The 21,408-nt window shown below is 36.9% G+C and overlaps 1 protein-coding gene across 1 annotated transcript in view; it reads left to right on the forward strand.

Moving 5' to 3' along the window:
- The window catches only part of mlip (muscular LMNA-interacting protein), a 29,897-nt gene extending 13,117 nt beyond the window's left edge, over positions 1 to 16,780 (forward strand). Inside the window, exons 5-12 of the mRNA XM_008429969.1 lie at positions 299 to 373; positions 1,758 to 1,832; positions 1,947 to 2,030; positions 2,153 to 2,197; positions 3,611 to 3,655; positions 4,489 to 4,551; positions 4,628 to 4,750; positions 16,304 to 16,780. Of these exons, the coding sequence (XP_008428191.1) occupies positions 299 to 373; positions 1,758 to 1,832; positions 1,947 to 2,030; positions 2,153 to 2,197; positions 3,611 to 3,655; positions 4,489 to 4,551; positions 4,628 to 4,750; positions 16,304 to 16,522 (729 nt within the window). The 3' untranslated portion in view covers positions 16,523 to 16,780. The remainder of the gene's footprint in view (positions 1 to 298; positions 374 to 1,757; positions 1,833 to 1,946; positions 2,031 to 2,152; positions 2,198 to 3,610; positions 3,656 to 4,488; positions 4,552 to 4,627; positions 4,751 to 16,303) is intronic.
- The last annotated feature ends 4,628 nt before the right edge of the window (positions 16,781 to 21,408 follow it).

Raw genomic sequence — 21,408 nt, forward strand, 5'->3', positions numbered from 1 at the left:
TTAATTTTGGTCTCATCTGACTAGAGCAACATCTTCCACAGGTTTCCTGTTATCATAAGTAGATTTATAAGGCTTTGAGGGGTATGAATATTTATTTTCTTAACAGATTCTAATTTTTACTAATTTGGAACATTTTTTATGTAGTTTCGCATTAGGGGTGAGATACAAAGCTGAAATGCTCTATGAGGTGCATCTCTACACATTTTACAAGGATATTTTTTCATAAAATGACAGAAATCTGACTCATAATTAATTTGTATTCATTATCTGCTTTTTTTCTCTCCCTCTCCCTAAATAGCATGCACACAAGATTAAGTCAAGCTACAAATCACTGGCTGCAATACCAACAAACACGATTCTCTTGGATCAGCAAGTGAGTTCACATATTTAGCTCTAATCCCTCTAATTCATCCCGTTATCCCGTTTAACATGCATAAGATGTTTGTAATCCCCAACAAATTTGCAAAGTGTTGGTAAGAATAATTCACATGTCAATGTCTGTAAAAGGGCAAACAAAAGTTTTAAAAAATCTATCAAGTTTTTGAGCTGACATAAAAAATCAAAACAAAAAACAATGAAATGTTTCTTGTAGAAATTCTGTAGCATGTTTTTTTTTTCTTTTTTTTAAACACTCCTTGTATGAAAATAAACACTCCTTGGGAAAATAAATGTATTTTAGTCACTGAAAATCTTCCTGCAGCTAAGTGCTTCTTAGCTGCAGGAAGATTTTCCTAATACATCGATTTTAGGCACTTTGCAAGATCTCTTGTAGAAAGCACAGATATTACTTTTCTTCTGCTGCTTCCTGGTTTAAAATTGTCCTGCCTTTTTTACTTCACCAATACTTTCTTGGTAAATCATATGTTTTCTATGTGATTATCTATGAAAAGCAACACAAAGGAACAGTACGACTCTCCAGCATTATAGAAACTTTGAATTGTATGCACTTGTTTTTCTTGACTTATTTCACCTTTCAAACTTTCCTCGAGCATCGTTTTTGTAAGAAAGGAATCACAAGAATCTACAAAAAACAAAATGTTCCCACTTTAGAAATCCATAGTCTCTCTGTGCTGGTTCAGTGAGACTATGTAGTTTGTGTAAAAAAAAAAAGAAAAAAAAGAAAAATCTGTATTTTTGTTTGCTTGCTCAGGTTTTGTTTTTCTACAATCTGCACTATTCTTCACAGACACTGATCTTTCAAGTTCTTATTTAATAATGGTCAATAAACTCTTGTCTGTTTTCCAGTCATGTGTAATAAATGCTTGCTTTTGAATTTCAATTTCAGTCCACTGAACTTGGAAAGGTTTGGTGGTTCTTGGACTATATAGAAAATCTAATAGATGCTTTATTCTTCATCTTCAAAGGTATGAACCTAAAATTCAGAGTACAGCAACAAATGTAAACAACGCTGTAAAGCATCTCTAAAAATACATGAGGTTTAGCTCGGTAGCATAATAAAAATAAAAATAAAAAACACGTTTTTAATTCCAGTGCTTACAACATAAAAAACATACAGCTGCGCCACATTTGTTGTTAGTTCTGCTTTTCAAACTTTGTACGACTCCATTTTGACAATAAGACAGTTCAATCATTTTTATAATATTATGCAACAAGGTGTTTGGCGTGGGCATGAAGAACTGTTAATAAGTGCTAAATGCAAATTAAGAATTTCAAAATTATGTACAGACAATAATTGATTATGTATTTTGTACTCTTTGGTTGAAACGTGGCCCTTTTCTCTTTCTTTGTTTTCATAGGCAATAGATGAAGAAGTGGAAAGAAAAATGAACGACTGTAACTCCATGGACAGAAGTACAGACACTCATGCAGAGGTAAAAGGACACAAAGCTTCTTTGTGTCCTTTTTGTGAAGTATGACGCATCATATTCACGCATCATATTCATGCGTCATACTTCATACAAAAGTCTTGTCTGTCCTGTCTGCAGATGTGCTCTCCTGCTGAGCTCCGTCAAAAGTCAGAGGACCTGTACACAGTTATTGATCAGATACTAGCAAATTCCAGTCCACCGGTGAGTTCTGTCATTGATTGCTGAAATTGAAACCAAATTATTCAACAGCAAATTGTAAATCAAAATTTTGAAAGTGAATTAATAGGATAATTTATTCACCTTGTAATTGCTAAACATCCCAGTGCCAGAAAACCTCCAAGTCTTCGACTACCAAAGAGCATTTTCAGGTAATTTGTAACATTGTGCTGTGGATTTTGGGTCATGATACACGTTTGACTGCGAGTCAATTTGCTGGAGGCCATGTGAGAAAATTACCACAACTTTTACTTTTGATTTACTTGAAACCAGAAATAATTTACAAACAAAGCACAAATCGGAACATGTTGTGGGTGTTTGTATTAAATTTATGCCTCCTTCACAAAAAATGAACTAATGACATTCATCTCTAGAAAATGGATAGTTTAGCATGCGGTCTTTCAAAAACACAGATTGTTCTTTTTAAAACGATGCCAGGTAATTCGCATAATGTGAAGCCTAAAGCAAAGATGCTAATGCATGAAAATATTAGGCACCCATTGCCTATACCTGGTTTTGTATAAATATTATTTTTATTTTTTTATTTTTTTACAGTACTTGATAAGGTCTCCTTTGGCACAAATTAGTGCATTAAAATGGAGGCAACTAGTTTGTGGCTGCGTTGTTGTTGCCATCTGTCGTCTTTCTCTGAACAATATTTCAATGGTGTGTTTTGGGGTTCAATACTTGGACATTCAATCAGAATTTTCTTTGTGTTTCTGTACAGCTGAGCATGATTTTGGACTTAATAAAACGGAGATAAACAGCAACAATTACCTGATTCCTAAATAATCACGAACTGTGAAAACATAACTTTGAATCACCTTTGGCTTTCTGAAATGGGGCCCTATTGGCTCATGAAGCACCGACCCCAGCCAGAGTCCATGTCTTGACAATCTTCCCAAATGTTTGAAAGAGCTTTGCTTCCAAATCCTTTAAATGGTTATAGGCAAATAGTTTTTCTTTCCACTTATTTTTTATTTTATTTAATATGCTTTGATGCATCATGTTTACTAAATAGAATACAGAGTAGAGATCATCAACTTTCACGTTCATTCAGAGTTTGAATTAAAATGAGGAATTACCACGGATGCAAACACTTCCTGCAAAACTGATCTGGACTTTTGTAAAAAAAGATATTCTCATTCATGGTGAGATATTAACTGTAAGAGGGATTAAAGGGAATTTTGACTCTATAAAGTTGGTATGTATGAGGAAAAAACACATAGATTTTTAATCAAAGGAGACAGGCTCGTGTAGTTTTCAGAAGAAACAAGATCAGCTCAAAGTGGCAAACAATATTTGTCAGTGTGCTGTGGATTGAAGGCAGACCGTTGTCCAGACTTAACTGGGTCAGAAATATTCAGACATAAATCATGGCTGATAAACAAAAAATAAATCATTAAGGAGTTTTAAAATATACATAAAGAAACCCACTTAAAATCCAAAAGTTCCCTTTTTTATTTAATTGATTACACTTTTGAAAATGAGTTTACTTATTGTAAGGTGGAACATGTCTCATTTTCACACTAGATTTTTTTTCACACCTTACTTTTCATTTTCAGCACAAGCCTTCATTTTCAAAATCCTTGGGCCGTGAAACCAAATATGTGAGTAGTTGACTGATTTTCTTTTCATTTATTTCAAGCTGTTACTCCCAACAGAACCCCTGCAACATCTTGCTGCTGCTCGTATTTTATTATTTATTTTATGCAATATTGCTCTCCAATTAGTTTTGTCCCTGAATTTAGGACTATTAAGTCGGACTTTTGTCATCCATAGAATGTCTTTTGCAGTAGAAAGCTTATTTATAACAACCTGAAAAATATGTGTACTACCTACACGAAAAAGAAGCTCTCTTCTAAAAGTAAGAGCTGGTAGTTAAAACCAAAATCTTTACCTTGACACAATAAATTTAAAGAACTGTTCAAATGCAAAAAGGTTTCCAATTGAGAGAGGTGAGAATACCAATGAGGGATTATTTATTTTGGCTGAGTATGAACACAGAAAAAAAGTAAGAAAATATTCATCAATCTGATTTTGGCCCTCAAAAAGTCCCAGAAATTAATTTTTTTTAAATAAATAAACTGTGGTTGTTATTTTTTGACATTTCAAATAAATTCATTTGAGCTGGTTCCACTGCATTTTACATTTTATTTCCTAAGAGTCAAGTATATTTGGTCAATAAATATACATTTGCTCCCACAAAAACACTGTTTGGGAATTCATGCGTATTTCATTAAACATATTTTAATAAAATAGATAACTGGAGTGTCTGCAGAAAGTTTCATTGAAAATCTAATTGACATTTTTATATTTCATATGTATTTCATCAGAACTGGCATACAGGAAAAATGATAGAAAATAGCTTTTGTGTTTTATAATACGGGGCTATTTCCATTCCTTATTTCCAGCAAGCATTCAATGCTTTCTTTTTATTCAGGCATCGTTATGCAGCCTGCATCCATCTACCAATAAGCAGAGACATCTAACAGATGTTGAAAAGGTACAAAATCTTTTACCTTGTAAATGTCTCTATATTATAACTCTGCCAGTAACAGATTGTTGTTGTTTTGGTCTAGAGAAAACCTGGGATGGTTCGTCCGATGTCGGCTATTCCAAGACTTACAGAGGAGATCGAAGATCGGTTTAAATCAATTTCCTTGAAGAAGTATTTTCAACAAGTCATGCCTGATAAGAAAAAGGTGAGATTTATGTTGAGTTGATAAAAAAAAGAAAAAAAAAAAGAATCTGGGACTAATTTTGAGTAACAGAAAATACTTTTTTCTATACCTTTTTTTTTTTATAACTGCCCTATTTGGTGTCGTGTTTGAGAAACTTAGTGCCAAATATCTGCATGCTGGGATACAAATATACAGTAGTAAGAAAAAGCACAATCATTAAGGTTCACCAGACGCCTTCCTTACTTTAACTAATGAACCTTCTCTTCTCTGAGCGTCAATTAGCTATGTCACATATCAGACATAAAGTGCTGAATTTAGTAGCTCTATCATAGTAGAGGGCAAATATATATACATCCAGTTTGTGACTCTGGACCAGCAGAGCAAACTATAGATTTAGACATCAGTAACTGAGAGGAGATTCTGTTCCTTTATATCAAAATAATGAGGTGTCTGACCCAGAGCAGGAGGAAAGATTCAGACTGCATATTTTACGATATCTGCCTATGAGTGGGGATTGTGCAAACTGTCCATAAAACAATGACACTGCTCTACATGCAGCAGGCCTGGCCCTAGACATGTTGGCACCCTAGGTGAGATTTTATTTGGTGCCTGCCTCCCCCCATCACCACCATCCGACATTTTACCAATTATATATGGCTATTCTACCCTTTTGTTGTCATTTTTTTATTTTTTAAAAATGTCGCCAGTTATAAATACGCGGAAAAACTTCAAAATACTGATCTGAACTGGTTTAGGTGAGACACAACTGAATCAAATGGTTAATTCTCCAGAGTTCTGCTAATGACATCATTATTTGGCTCAGGTGTGTCAAAGCAGAGCCAGTTCTAACAGTTGCAGGACTCTGGTCCTCAATGACTGGAGCTGAAGATCCCAGGAATAGACACGTTTTCTCAGTTTAAGCTTCAGATGTCCTGACAGCTGAAGCTTGTTAGCAACCAACCGCCTGCTCCTTGTTAAGTAATCAAGTCCCCAATCACTTCTTAAATGTCTCTCATTTGGTTGCCATCAGCCTGTTTTGTTTATCTATGTTTTCTTTTTTGCTTTTTACATTTTCTCCTGGTTTTGATTTTCCAAAATTTTAAAGTGACAAATTGTTTTTTTTTTTTATGTGCCTGCCTGGTTTCTGCATATGGATACTCTGTGTCGCTGTTTAAGATACTGCAATATATTCAGACCACCAAGTTTGAAGGGTATGGAAAGTCAAAAGTGCTGCAATTCCACAAATTACATTTTTTTTTTTTTTATTTTAGCTGAAAATGTGAAAACTACAACTTTCAGTGCGATTGAGGATAAGAAAGCCCAATGTCTTTGAATGATGTGCAGAAATTGCAGCAATTTGGTAATCAAGAGCAAAGAAGATGGTTGAGGAAAGAACTTTATAAAAAGACATTACAATACAAAAGCCCAATTTAGTTAGGGAGCTGCTAAAGGAGGATTAACTCTCAGTGAAATTGAGTTTTTTTATTGTTGCTCCAGAACTTTTTCAGAAATTCACCTTAAATATGTCAAACGCGTTAGAATTAGCATTTTGACAATGAGCAGGTATCACCAAACAAGCTGAGAACACGACATCGTCAAGGTTGAGGACAGGCTGGGGATTTGTTTTAGAAGGATTATGAGTCACAGTAGTTGTGAGGAATACATTTTTGGTTTATTTATCATCATTGTCCAAGAACAGTGTTTCTCGATCTTAATCCTCATGGGCTCCTACCCTGCATGTTTAAGGTGTTTTTTTTTTTTACCTGACCTGAGTAAGTTTGTGATAAACAGGTTTTGCAGCATGTTGGCAGGCAGGAGCTAATTCTATCATTTGAATCAGGTGTGCCAAAGCACAGTAGTTGTGTCTGAGGACCAGGAGTGATGAAATCTGCCCGAGAAAGAGGAATCCCCTTATCTAGAATGTGAGGACTTTGTCCACTGTCACCAAACCACTTTATATACACAGTGTGCAGAACGTTCTCCATGTCCACCTTCAGCTGAAAGATGTTTTGTCGGGGAATCAAAACAGATCTAAAATTGATCTGTTATGATCAAAGCTTGGAAGGATGGTTTTTCCCTCCTGCTCTCTCTTCTTGTAAAACACAAAGATCAACAGCATGTGTTGCTTAGTCTGTAGCATAATTATGGAGTGCAGTAACGTATCCACTGCTATTAGAACCTGGCGCAGGTAAATTCTGGGCACTCACAAAACACAAAGCCCGTTTACAAGATACATGCGGATTATTTAATCTAATGCATTTTAATTTGATAAAGTAGAGCTATCAGCTACTATATCACCAGACTTTTTGCTGTAGAAACATCTTCCTTTCCACAACCAGGGGTGACAGATAAAACAATAGGATGCCTTGAAGAAGCTCAGCTTAATGTCAGTGACAAGTGTGTGGCTAAAGGTAACTACTCTTTGAGTCTGAACGTACTCATCAACTAACTAAGTGGTTTGTTTCAAAAGGTTTTCTATCTGCTCACTCAAACGTTTTGACACAGTTTGAAAGCTTTATCAGAACAATCTGCTGTTATAGTTAACATTTTTCCCAAGCAAATTCAATGTAGGTTTGGTTTTCATCTTTGAAACATCTGGGAAAACGTAGTCCTAAGCGTTTTGGATTAACTCATTAGCGTGGAAAATGCTAGCATCACAGTGAGTGTTTTTCAGGCAGCTCAAGCTGTGCTGCTTCATACACGATCTTTTACACACTGCTGAATATATTTAGTATAACCCTTGGCTGGTCTATATCATCCTGCTGCCTCTGCCTTTCATGCACTGCTGATTGCTGGTTCTGCTGCGTTCTTTTAAATCCCTCCATCCTGCCTAACCAAACTGTCCAAACTCAAGAGACCCTCTTCACACTTTCTGACATTCAGAAACATTTTTACGGGGTAGAGGTGCACGCATCACTTCTTAACAACTAGAAGTTGGAATCTGTCGTTCGTAGTTTTGAATCGTCATATTTAATTTTATATGAATTATTTCAAAACCTTGAGGAAAAACCTCAACATTTATATGTTGTGCCGTATAACCGACAAAAGCTGTACTTTTCTTTTTGCCATGACAACAGACATCAAAGCTGATGCAGATCTGGTCAGAGTTGATTTTCTGAATTTGTATTTTTATTGTTTAGGGTGTCGACAACATGAGGGACTGCACAACTGAGCTCTGGGTTGATTAGGCTTACGCTTTATTTGCACACAAAGCCAGGAAGATGCATCTAATTACAGACACTCTCTGGAGATTGTGCATATGCATTCTAATGCCAGAGCTGAAGCAATGTACCTCTGCAGTTAAGTAGCTATCTGCTCAACAGTTTTCTGGCATATTGGCTGACAGGATTCGCAGAACAACACACCAGAAGGGATTATAGCCACAGTTTATTAATAAGAACTCAAGTCTCTTCAACTTAAGCATGTCCAGGGCCCTGGAAGAGGAGGAAGGTTAACCATACAAAGTGTTTAATTACACATCTCAGACAGCTGTCTATGAAAGGTTGGGGAATTTCTTACCGGAGATCATTATCAACAGTTCCCACATATTTTGTAATATAATGATTAAAATGCTTCTTTAATTCTAATACACACACACACACGCACACACACAAAAATACAAAATAATAAGTATCAGAAACATGTTTTTGTTATTTTTGATGTTACACTGCAGACTGTGAGGTGAACATTTCCTCTCCAGTATATCGAGTCACTGACACTCCACAGTATGAGGCAACATTGCCTGCACTGCAAGTAAACTCATCAACCATAGTACCACAGCAGTAAAACACAATGTTGGCAATGTTGCACATTTTGCAGATGTTCGTCAGCTTATCCACTGCCTACTCTTTCCTATTTTGGGCCCTGCTCTCAGTTACGCTTACAATGTGTTTCAGTGATTGCTGCCAAAAGAAGGCAGCCACATGGGTGCTGTGGTGGCGCAGGAGCAAAGCGCAACCCATGTATTGAGGCCTCGGTCCTCATGGCGGTGGTCGTAGGTTCAATTCCTGGCCTGGCGACATTTGCTTCATGTCTTCCCCCTCTCTCATTACCCTCTTTCCTGTTGAACTACTTTCAAATAAAGGCCACTAGACCCAACAAAACCTTTAAAGAAAATAAGGCAGCCGCATGACCGCTCTGTGTGGTTTTCTATTGGCTCAAATTTTGAGACTCTGCGATGGGGAAAAACTGAAAGAGAAAACATCATAAGCAAAAGAAGAAAAGGCTTGAAGGAGATGGAGAAACCTTTGTGCAGGCAGGGTTACGTGAAACCAAGCATTCCATTTTTTTTCACACATTTTGAGCTGGGAGACAAGAGGTACAAGGGAGAGAAGAGATGATAGATCTCTATAGATTAACTATAGAGACAAATTCAAAATACTAAATCCATCCATTTTCCTCCGCTTAATACTAAATGTTAAATCTAATTTAAAGCCAAACATTCCTTTTCCAGTAATTAGCTGGAATGAATCAAATTCATAATTAATAAATTAAAAAAGGATGAGTGTCTCTATCAATACATTTACTGGGCTAAGTGTAACTGAATGTATTTTCTTTCTGAATGGACTTTTATTTTCAGTGTCAGGGAAACTCAGTGACCTGGAATGCCTTTCAACTTTTTCACCTTTTTTTTATGTTACACCCACAAACTGCAACATAATTTTTTTTGTATGAGACCAACAGTGCATAGCAGTAAAGTGGAAGCAAATGGTACAAGGAATATGCTAAAAGTTTAATTCTTGGTGCCTTTCCACCAAGACAATGCTTAATGTAATTGTTCCTCATTATTATAGTTACATGTTATGCACTTAAACAGGTGGCGCTGGATTGTTTTTTCCTTTCCTCCTCGCAGAAAAGCTCAGGCTCGGTCAGATTTGTTCCAGTCTGGATTTTGACTGTGATGACTAAACATATAAACATGTTTTGATGATTTAAAGTGTTTTATTGTTGCTCTAGCTGTAGGTTAAAGTTTATTTTACTGCTGAAGACCGAACCTCCACTTCAGTGTCAAAAGTTTTCCAGCCTCCCACAGATTCTCTTGTAGGCAGTGTGACATGTTAGTTGTAGTGGAGTTTGGAAAAGAGCAGATAAGCAAACAGTTGCCCCATAATGGTGACCATGTATGACTATTTATTAAGAGAGAGACTTATAAACTGTGGGACTGGTTAGAGAGGGCTAAAGAGTAATAAACTGGAAACAGCAAAGCAAATGGGATAGAAAGAACCACCCTGCTCCACCTCAGGCTAAAGAGAGCAGAGGCAGGGGTGGTGATGAGGTTTGTGGTGAGGGAGAAAGAGCAGAGCTGTCAGCCAAATCGCCCAAGGCAGTGTGTCCATGGTGGGACATTTGGGGAGGGTGGGACGGGAGGTGAGAGGAAAAACTCTGAAGCTGATTGAAGGTCTTGGTGCAGGCGATGTCACTGGGAAGGCATCCACAAGGACTGTGATCTGCTTCCACATCTGCTGGCAAATCTAGCATGAGAAAAGAGGAATGATGAGAAATTCATATCGGCATTTCATCAAACAATCATCCACCACAGTGAGGCACCTTCAAGCGGGGACAAAACCGATCATGTCAAAGAATTACCTCAACACTATCAATTCACCTGATTTCTCAAGAAACTAAACTCAGTGTGTCATTGTGCTCTTCATCTTATTAGCTGTGGAACTTGTGTTCACCATTTGCAGCTAGCTGGGGCTACGTTTCTCCGAGCTGACTAATTTTATAATTAGGTCTCACATGCAGTTTGTACTTCATTTCTGTGTGTTTCTCTATTATGTTTGTTCCCAGAGTTGAGACAAATCTGGGTATGTAAAAATGTTGCTCACATCAGCCTGGAATGATGTTCAGCAAGAGACACTTAGTGAATTAAAAGTAATAAGGCTGTGAAGAAGAGTGCAATTGCTTTTGACAACCAATCAGTTTTCATCAACTTTTTTATTTTATGCTTTGATGCTTTTAAGTTAAACTAATATATGTTGTGGAGTGATTGACAACATCACTGCTATCTTAAAAATGAGATTGTAGGTCAGGTCTAGATAAATAAATGTTATTATTATTATTATTATTATTATTAATAATAATAATCAATTGAATAGAGAGCTTAAGAAACTAGGCAAAACCAACACCTGGCATAGAGTCAAGGAAGCCGTGAGGCTCTTATATTCTGGGCAACAAGAAACAAATGAAAATAATCCAAATAAAAACCAAACAAAGACACAAACCAAGACAATGTTTTTTTATTGCTTTGTATTTCGTCTAATCAAAATAACCGTCAACCCTGACCAACTTGCCTTTTCAAGAAAAACATTTCCACTGCCACCACCATAGTTTGCCTTGGAGATGAAGGGAACTTGGTGGATAATGTTAATTACTGATTCACACTTTGTTTACTCCCTAGTACGTTTTGTTAAATCCTTCATGGAAGGAAAAAAAAAAAAAGCATGCATCCTTTTCCTTTTGCTCCACAGATACAATTGTGTGACATACATCATTTAACCTTAAATTAGATGAACAGTAGCATTTACTAGAAATCTGGAAAGTCCTCAGCAGTATTTTTTCAACCATTTATTCATTTTCCTGTTTCTGTTTTCTAACCCATTGCCTCTCACATCAGATGCTCAGAGGGTGATTCAATTTTTCCTTCACAAGCTGGTGATTTTCTGGCCTATTCCCCAAACTTCTTGTCAGAAAGATTCAACTGGAGAGCAGTGGAAAATTGTGACTCCTCTTGTTGCCGTCATGCAGTTTTGTAAATTTACATCCTTCCCTTCTCATGTTAAGCACACTTCACTTGAATGAGTCTATAATAAAAGGAAACGGTGTTTCGTTCTGCCGAGGGAAGACAGGTTAGAGGAGCTGAAAGTAAAAAAGCTGACAATTAGAAACACCCATTCTCACAGATATTCCTGAGAATTATTTTCCTTTTCCTGTAAAGGACTCTGATGTGAACTTTTCAAGACCTTCAAACTTTCTCACACAGAACATAGCTTATATAAAACTTGTAGCCAAGAAAATCTGAGCATCTGCAAAATTAACAGGCTTTAAAAAATCATGAAAAAACATCTAATTTGAGTTTGTGGTTATTAAAAAACTACAAACTCATTACTTATTTAATGAAATGTAAATAAGTTATATATATATATAAAACAAATAGCAAAATCAGCATCGTCCAGTTCCCTTTGTTCCCACAACAACTTTCATTTTATGCCAAAGAACAATTATATCTGTGACACGTCAATGATTGATCATTGTATTAGGCTGACCTTTTTATCCACTTCAAGCTAGGTTCAAGTGCACATAAATTGAAACCGCAACAGCTGTGACATTCATTAAGCATGAGCACCCAGAGGCTAGGTCTTTCTCAAAAGCACCCAGACTTTATGGCACAATATGTAGATTTAGGCTGCAGTGAGAAGACAGTTTTGACAAGGTTGTGTTTTGGGTCACATAGAAAATAAAACATTAAACCAGGTGGTGTAAATCAACAACCGCTAAATTAATGGGAGTTTACTGTGATTTAAATGTTGCAAGTCTGACCTATATTTAACTCTAAAACACTTTAAAAGAGCTTTTGAGGTGAAAGTATATATATATTTTTTTAATCTGTGAATGTTCACAGATTTTCAGAAAAACACAATATGCTCTTTTTGTAATTCAGATAGCGCACGACTGATGAAGCAGATTCAAAAAAGAAAACACTAACAGACATGCAGAATCAAGCCAGATTACATTGAAGTCAAGGATGAGAGGTTTGAAGGAGTTATGGACAGCTGGACATGCAGCTTCACAGCAGAGCTGACAAAGCATGGACCCAGGAAGAGGTGAGGTGGCTCCATCACGCAGGTAGAGGTGAATGCACAGGAGGTGAGAATAGCCGGTGGCTCCAGGGAGTTCATCATTATAGAATCAGAACAGAGGCTTTGGCAGAAGCAGCATAACTGTGAGACGACAAACCAATGAGGTACAATCACTTAGCTGACAGCAAAATTACATGTTTCAGATTGTTTTAAGGGGGAAGAACAGTGAAATTTAGGCAACAATGATTGTTTTTCCATGAGAAACAGCAGTCTTATCTACTTGCCTATTTCCCCAATTTCCTTTTTGCCTTAAATAATGAATGTTGCTTCACAAACGCTAACACAAAATCCACGAGTAAAACTGGTCAATTTCATGTCTCATTAGATAAAATATAATGCTTCAGCAGGTTCAGATTTGTCTAAAGGGTAAAATTTCTCCATCAAGCAACCTAAATTGCTCATGTCATGAAAGGAAAAATATATATAAATACCCAACACCTTAATAGGAATTTTGATTATGTTGTACCTACTCACAAAAAAGTCAACTATTTAACAATTTGTAACCATGATTAATGATTAATTCACACAGAAGACAGAAACAAACAAATCAGAAACCTCACTATTGAAATGTAGAAAGAGTTGGAGGATTACTGTTCAGTATTTTCTTTTTTTTAAGGTCTTTCACTCTGTCTCTTTCTTTCTATCTGGGTGGGAGACTGACAGTTTGTCCGCATAACTTGGATTTTCTCAATACCTAAAAGAAGTCTGAGGAAAAACTTTAAAATAATTTACAAATAAATTACACAAAACAGAAAGGCGTCTTGATCGGGCTTCAGAAACATCGGACACAAGGGAGTTTCTCCAGTTGGGTCAGACACCGTTTTCTTTCTTGGAACCAGCTTTGGCTTCTGCTTCTCACACTTCTGTGAGTTTGGTTTCTCTCAGCTGGAAAGGATCATCAGCCATGACTCACACAGTTTGTTGTCTGTCAGGGGAATTTACTCTGAGGCTAGAAGGATGCCCAGGCTCCCTCTCTTTTGAATTTTGAACCTAACTAAAAGCAGAAATAAAAACTGTTTCACTGAAAGTTTAAAGAGTCTTCAGGTGAATATGAAAATGCAATCAAATTGTGAACAAGTGAATCTAACTTGTCTGGATGCGATTGGGCAGAGCTTTGCATTTCTCTCTGCAACTGTCCAGCGTAGTCTGCCTCTGTCTTTTTCTCCATCTAACTTTTCTTACTCTGATCACACCCCCAGTTACACTTTAACCTACAGAACAAAATATGTTGTAATATTTACCCATAAAACAACCCCAGTTACTGTGACCCTAAGCCTAGTAAGTGTTATGTAATCCTTCAAATGAAACAAAAAAGACACTGTTGCTATAGAGAAGGGAAAGTTAATTAAATTCAAGACATATGTAAAAAAAATGTGTTTCTCACATTTTACTCAGTTATGATTTATTTTTATTTTAAGAAACGGCTTGTAAATAATTAGCAGGTTAGTGCCTTGGAGACACACCAAGTTCTGAGACACAAATTCAGCTCATTTAACAGCAGCCTGTAAACACAATATGTATAAGAAAAAGAAAGAAACACTAACTTTCCTGTTATCAAAATATATTGCTTCAAGCAGTCAGAAAATATCCAAACTTTTGTTTCAGGGAAAGCCAAACAAAATGTTACCCACAATGCTGTTTTGGAGAAATAATTAACACTGTGTTTACGAGAAAACATCCATTAAGAGACTTAAAATGCTGAGTTACATTGCAGTGTGAGGAACAAATTCCTTACAGTGTGAGGAATTTGTAAATACCTTTACTGCCTTCACTTTTTCCAAGGTTTAAAATGTACTAATGTGTTTTCCAAACTGCTTTATTTGTGACAAAAGCACAAGACAGAAGTATTAGAAAATGTAATAGAACATTGAAAAGAAAGAAATGTACCTTGGTCCAATCAGCTCTGAGTTTTATTTTTTGTTTTTTTTTATTGCGCTGCAGTCCTTAATGTGAGGTGAACCTTGGTGACTGGAATGAATTTATTTTCTGCTAAATTCAAGGTTGTATTCCTTCACTTCACAATTATGTAAATAATCTTTGTACTAAATACAACTATTTAGACCCATGACTTTCAAAAGATTTTTATTAAATCATTTTAGGTTATTTAATTTGTTTCCCCCGTTGTACAATCAACACAACAGGCAGATGTTGGTGAATGACTACTTTTACCTATTTCTAAATTAAAATAGACGCCTTTGTCAGGAATGTTACAGTTCAATCTGTATGAGGTGACAGTAATTGAGAATACACAGTCTCACAGAATTGTTGGTCTCTGCACTGTTTAAGGTTTTCTGCTTTCATGCTTTTTGTGATAATTATTATGTGAGTAGGAAGAACTCCAAAAACATCGACATGTGTGAAATTTAGGCCATGCAAATGAAGGAGATGCATACAGGCATTACATTGAGATGGATATTTTTGCCTATTCTTCTTTGCAATAACAGCCACAGCTTTGTGAGATTTAGTTTACTGTCTTCAGTGCCAAAGGTTATTTTGCACAAGAGCACAAAGTGGATCAGCACAACTTTGCTGACATTTTTTTGCTTGTTTGTTTTTTATATTTTTGATGGAATGGAGAGTTATGTCAAGGTGGATGAAATATCAGTTTTAGACAAAAACCTCCAGGTGTCTTTTAGTTGAAGATAAAGAGATTAAATTTTTCAGCACAGAGTGAGTCTTAGCGTGTGTTGAAACCAACAAAAGAGTGACGGCACAGTCAGAAACACCTGCAGAAAGTAAAGGTTTTGGAAAGAAAGAATAGATTTTTTTTATTGTAAGTGCTGGACATGTTTGGTCCAATGACAATTTGGTATTTGAAAAGGTCACTATAAACATTAATCAGTAAACAAATAAATGAATAAAGACATGTAATATTTTTTGTAGTTGAGCAGCTCTCAGCCTGGTTTGGTGCTTTTAAATAGAGAATTGGCCTTTGAAAGAGAAAGCTGCAGGTGGTAAGAAGAAACGCATCTTCCAATAACGCTAAAGCTGTCTCCTCTGTTCAGTTCAAAAGTCAATTCTAGTTATCTTTTCTCCCACAATGAAACCAATATTTGTTGCTCAGTCACAAGACCTGTCACCTGTCAGACTGTGCCTTGTACAGAGGCAGAACTCTAACCTCACCCTGAATTCACACATTGTTATACATCTGAAAATTAAATGATCTGACTACACAAACTTCAAAGAAACAGGAAAAAAGCAAATGGTGTGAATGGATGAATGAGAAACACACAGGTTGTTTTGCAGAAGTTTGAAAAAGAGGAGGAATGTTTGAGATTATTCTTATTCAGAATAAGAAGTTTTTTCCCCCTCTGGCTCAAAGCTCTGTGTGCAGCATGAATAAAACTCTGTAATGACTCCAGAATAATGACTCTTTACTGATCATTTCTTCCAACTTGTGGAATCAATATGAGCTTTTCAAAAAGTTCAGTGCCAAGTTTGTAAAAGCTTTGTCGGCAGTTTATTTAAAACTGCAATAACCATGTGAAGATGCTGCGCAGAATAAGAGATTTTATCTGCAAGTCTCTCAAATGCCACATCAGCTTAGAGCAACTTCATTTTGTTGATAAGCCTAAAACTCATCTATAACCAGTGATTTAGTCATGCACACTAAAGTCAAAATAAGATGATCACAAAAACGCTATTCTGTCCATCTGGCCCACATCACTGTCACAACATTGACTTAGAGACAAATGTATATCCCCTTTCATTCCAGGTGGAAAATAGAAGACTTGCAGCGCAGACAGATACCGTTATGGACTCAAAAGAGAAATTGGTGGAAAATAAGACGGCAGCAGAAAGGAGAGGCCTGTTCTCGGTTTGTGAGCTGCACATTAAAGAGCCTGACGAGCAGCTTGGTCTGACTGGAAAAGAAGCAGGGACATCTTTTGGTACAACTGACAGGAACATGGAAGTGTTTGAAGTGTGTATGTAAAGCATTACATTAGCTGTTACTCCAGGCAAACAGTTATCTGCTAAAGGTCAGTCTATCAAAACTCTGAATGATTAAGGAACAGATTTGCAACTTATCAGAATAAGTTGCAAATCTTAATTGAATAATTTTGTATGGCTGCCAGCAGTTGCTGGCAGTAAATGTGAAAAAGAGGTAATGAATCTGCCATAAATCAAAATTCTATGTAATCCTTTAAAACAGCAACTCTTTTAATGCAGAATAAAGATGTTGTCGACTGTGGTTAATTTTTAATGCTTTCTTCTGACATTAAGATGAAGTATTGTCAACTCGAAAAGGTTTCAGAAATGTGATAGCTGTTTCGGTAACACTTTATTTGAAGGGGTGTGCATAAGACTGACATGACACTGTCATAAACATGACATAACACTTGTTATGAACGTGAAGGAGTTTTTATGAATGTTTATGACTGTTGTCATGAAGTGTCATTCGGTAAATAATGACACTTTTAATGCAAAGTTGCTCTAAAAGTTGCAATGAAAGTCCATTAAAAATGCCAACTTTGCATTAAATTATCAGAATTTACAAAATCATACTTTAATCTAGAGGCTTTCAGCCTCCCCCGCAGAGTATGGCATCATTATAAAATATGAAATATCTCTTGTAAAAATCTGCAATTAAGTTTAAGAGAAAGTTTAGTTGTGATGTTAATCTGGTTTTGCTTGATTTTATATAATTTCAGATTAATCTATGCATGTTGCATCATTTCAATGAGGAAGTGCAGGTTGGAAATGATCTCTTACCTAGTCTAAGCTACACTTCGGCTCGTGTTTTTGGCCTTTTGGTATCTTTTGAACATCAGGTCTGGATTAAAAAGAAGCCTGGCCAAAAAGAGTCCAAGTGTCTTCTGACACAGCAACGCATACACATTAGGTTGACCCAGTTAAGAACAGTGGTGAATGACTGGAAGAGTTTTCTTAAAGCGTATCGGAAGTTAGACATACCTATGAGGTTGATTCTGTGTCCAGTGATCAGTTTCTGGGCTGATTTGGAGGAAGATTTTGAAGAGCTTCTGAAAACATGAGCAGGCGACAAATCCTGCCACTTATCTCCTTATTGAAGGCTTTGGTAACAACATGTGAAAACACCAATCAGACTGCAGTTACAGTGAGAAGTTAGCATTGCCATGAGCCCCTTTAGCTATTGGTTTGACTGCAGAAATTTAAATAAAGTGTATATGAAAAGGGAGGAGGAATGAGAAGAAATAGCAAGTCATGTATAAGTAAATAAAATGTTATAAATGTACTGATAAACATTAAAGGTCAAATGTGTGAAGTCTCTCAGTAAACTGATTTTATCAGAATGGTTTGAGATGCCAGTGACTACGGCAATAACTTGGTTAAAACATGTTTATTGTTGCAACATGGGATTTATTCCCTCACTAAATAAATATATTCAAATTAATAATTTTTTTGTTGTGAGATTATGCCACAGCAATTATAAATATATTTGTCTGAAGGCTTTTCACACTTTTTCTAATATGGAGGGCACTAAAGCAGTAATTCTGAGCCAACAAGCCAGTGGATGTTTTTCTCACATCACAGGATGATGTACTAAATTATTTAGGCAATTTTGTGACCTCTGCAAGTCCTGTGGTTTATCCCTGTCCACAAGCACTGCAAGCACAGGCTTCAGTTTATCTTTGCCCCTTTTATTTATATGTCGTGCTGTGACAGCAAGAAACACTGAAACTTTGTAACTTATAGTCACCAAAATATTTGGTGTCAAATTATGAGCCACACTAATGTGTCCTTTGTTACAACTGCCAATATCTTACTGTTTCACTTGAAGTCAGTGAGTTATAGATGTGACACTGACAGAAAGTTAGCCCTCTGGAAAGTTGTAGATCAGAGGGAGCCAGCAGTCCCTGTAAGTTTGTACTTGACCATTCTGTCACCTCGGCTGCTGTTCTGAAAGACATGCAGTGAGAACCAGACAGTCCATAGAAAGTTGTCGGTGCAGCGGTTACTGTTGTGTTTTCAACCTCTTTCTGGACTGAAGATGGCAGAACATGTTTGTCCTCTAAAAGAGGATCTAATTGATTTCCTCTTGATGTGTCGTTGGGTTTTCATAAATCTTCAAATACAAGAGTTCTGCAATCTAATGTAACACTCAGTGGACTTCAGCAGTCTTTGAGGGTCTTACAAGGGAGTTGAGAAAGCTTGCAATGTTTTGGCTCAAATGTAAGGGGAAGCTTATTTTCCGCTACAGTGCAAAGGTCCAGCAGTATATATATATTGAACTCTGTATAAACTCTGTATTCTTCTGTAAAGCCCTCAAAGGTTCGCTGGAGAACTTCAGTGAAAAATCGCCTCCTTAAGAGGAAAGAACACAGCAGACAGCTCAAGAATGAAGAATGATGCAAGGCTGTGGTATGTAGGCATCTGGAGGGTGTTGCAGAATCCCCCATGTGAAGGACAGATGTCATACATTTTAAAATATGCAAAAAGTATATGACTGTATTACCTTGAACATGCTAAGAGGATTAAAATTGAACTTGATCTCTTCCTTTCCTGGAGCAACTGGTGTCCAAACAATTGTCTTCTCTAAAAAGTATTTTAAATTTGGTGAATCTGTGACAATTATGGCACACTTTTTTGCATTTCTTACCATAACCTCTTAAATAATAATTTTGCAGCATACAACCATACAAGAATGATGCTATTTTTGGTAATTAGAACTTCATGAACACAAAGCACTGGATGACTTGGCCTTATATAGATAACACCATTCCTGCAATATTACTAGATGCAGAAAAAGATGTGGATAAACATCCAACTCCAAATGGTTTTGCAATTAGTTTGGTATTTGTCTCACCAATGCAGTCATTTTATATTTTTTTCCACTAAAAATATAAAGCCGAAATGGATTTCCTCCGCAGGGTGGCTGGGCTCTCCCTTAGAGATAGGGTGAGAAGCTYDGKSMTCYRGGAGGGACTCAGAGTAGAGCCGCTGCTCCTCCACGTCGAGAGGAGCCAGTTGAGGTGGCTCGGGCATCTGGTAAGGATGCCTCCTGGACGCCTCCCTGGTGAGGTGTTCCGGGCACGTCCCACCGGGAGGAGGCCTCGGGGAAGACCCAGGACACGCTGGAGGGATTACGTCTCTCAGCTGGCCTGGGAACGCCTTGGGATTCCCCCGGAGGAGCTGGAAGAAGTGGCTGGGGAGAGGGAAGTCTGGGCCTCCCTTCTGAAGCTGCTGCCCCCGCGACCCGATCCCGGATAAGCGGAAGAAAATGGATGGATGGATAAAAATATAAAGTGAAATTAATTTAACTTTTCAATTTTTATATAATCCATTGCAATTTTGCACTACATCAGATTCCAGAAAACTTGTGCATTTGCTGAAAAGGAACTGAACCTCTTCAGTTTCAAGTCAGTAAAGATTTACATGTTAGTTGAAGTCATCCAAAAGGTAAACACCTCATTTACAGGTATTTTGTTTTACTTGTGCTGCAAGAGAATGATTCTAATACATTTTTACAGATTTCTTTCAGCAGTTTTTCTGTGTCCTTTCAAAGCATGCTTTCAATTTTGCCATTTTTGTTGTTGTTTCTAACACTTTATTATTTATGACTAAAATGGAGCAGTTTCCAGCAGCAGCAGCAGACACTAAATTCTCATATCCTGTGCAGTTAGGAGCAACTGCCAAGGCCTCTTTATGTCTAGCAAAGTAAAATGAATGATTTTGGTATTATCTCACATTAGTGTACCCAAAATTCCATTAAATGCTTATTGCTAAATGATACATTTTAATTAGTAAACCTCTTAGGTTTGATTTCTAGTCTAATTTCTCAGCTTTACTCAACCGGAACAAGGAAGAAATTCAGCAGAGGAAGATAAAGAACCACCAGAGAGCCTCTGAGGCAATGGTGATAAAAATGGATTGGCTTAACCAAATCTGCAGTGAGGATGTTATCATTTGAATAATGATCAGATTGATGTTTTCACTTTTTATATTTCTGTATCTAGACCTTGATTAGTTAAATTCTCCGTAATGGTATTTTACAATGACGTTTCAGACAGTAATGAAGTAGGAAAATGTCTTATTTTATTACAATTAGGAGTTAATAGGGCTCCCTTCATTGGTTTTGCAGCTGAGAGAAGCGCTGTTCACTGAATGTCTAAGTCTTGTGGAGAAAATCTCAGCAAGGATAGAAAATAAGAACATAACAGAGGAAAGGGTTAGATGTCAAAAAAATTGCCACAAGATCATCTATGAAAGAGACACAAAATGAAAACCTGATGGCCCAAGCAGCCCACCTCTGATTGGAAGCAGAAACAACCCTTAAAAGTGGCAGTCTTAGTAGAAAGTCATGCAGCAGCAATACATTTGTTTTTAGATACTAACAACATTTTGTTAATATCTAAATATACAAAACCACGTTTGACCTCTCAGATGTTCTCACATTTTACAGGAAATAAAGATTTTGTTTGGAGAAAATTACATGAGAAAACCATGGAATAGCCTGAAATTTTGAACAAGCACATCCTAGAGGTCCCTCCTTCTTGCTCTTTGCTGTGCTGCAGCCCTCCTCCCTCATAGCAGAGTCTGCTGAGAACTTGAGACATTTACAGTTTTCTTGGAAGGTTGTTTCTCTGCGGCTAGGACAGCTGTAACACATCGGCAATCTTGAGCTAGAATAATGGTACATGCTGTGTGAGGGGAGGGTGTGATAATCATGTAAACGATCATGATAGACAGTGCTAAAACTGTTCTCCTGGCTATGATTGGTTGTTTGTGACGATTGGTTGTTTGTGACTAGGAGCGTTATATGTTTGCAAATGACAGTAGAACCATTTCGAGAAGGAAAATAAGCTTGATTTTGCTGCAAATCGTGTGTCTCGTTAGATA

This window comes from Poecilia reticulata, linkage group LG15, assembly GCF_000633615.1.
Source record: "Poecilia reticulata strain Guanapo linkage group LG15, Guppy_female_1.0+MT, whole genome shotgun sequence".
Lineage (NCBI taxonomy): Eukaryota > Metazoa > Chordata > Actinopteri > Cyprinodontiformes > Poeciliidae > Poecilia > Poecilia reticulata.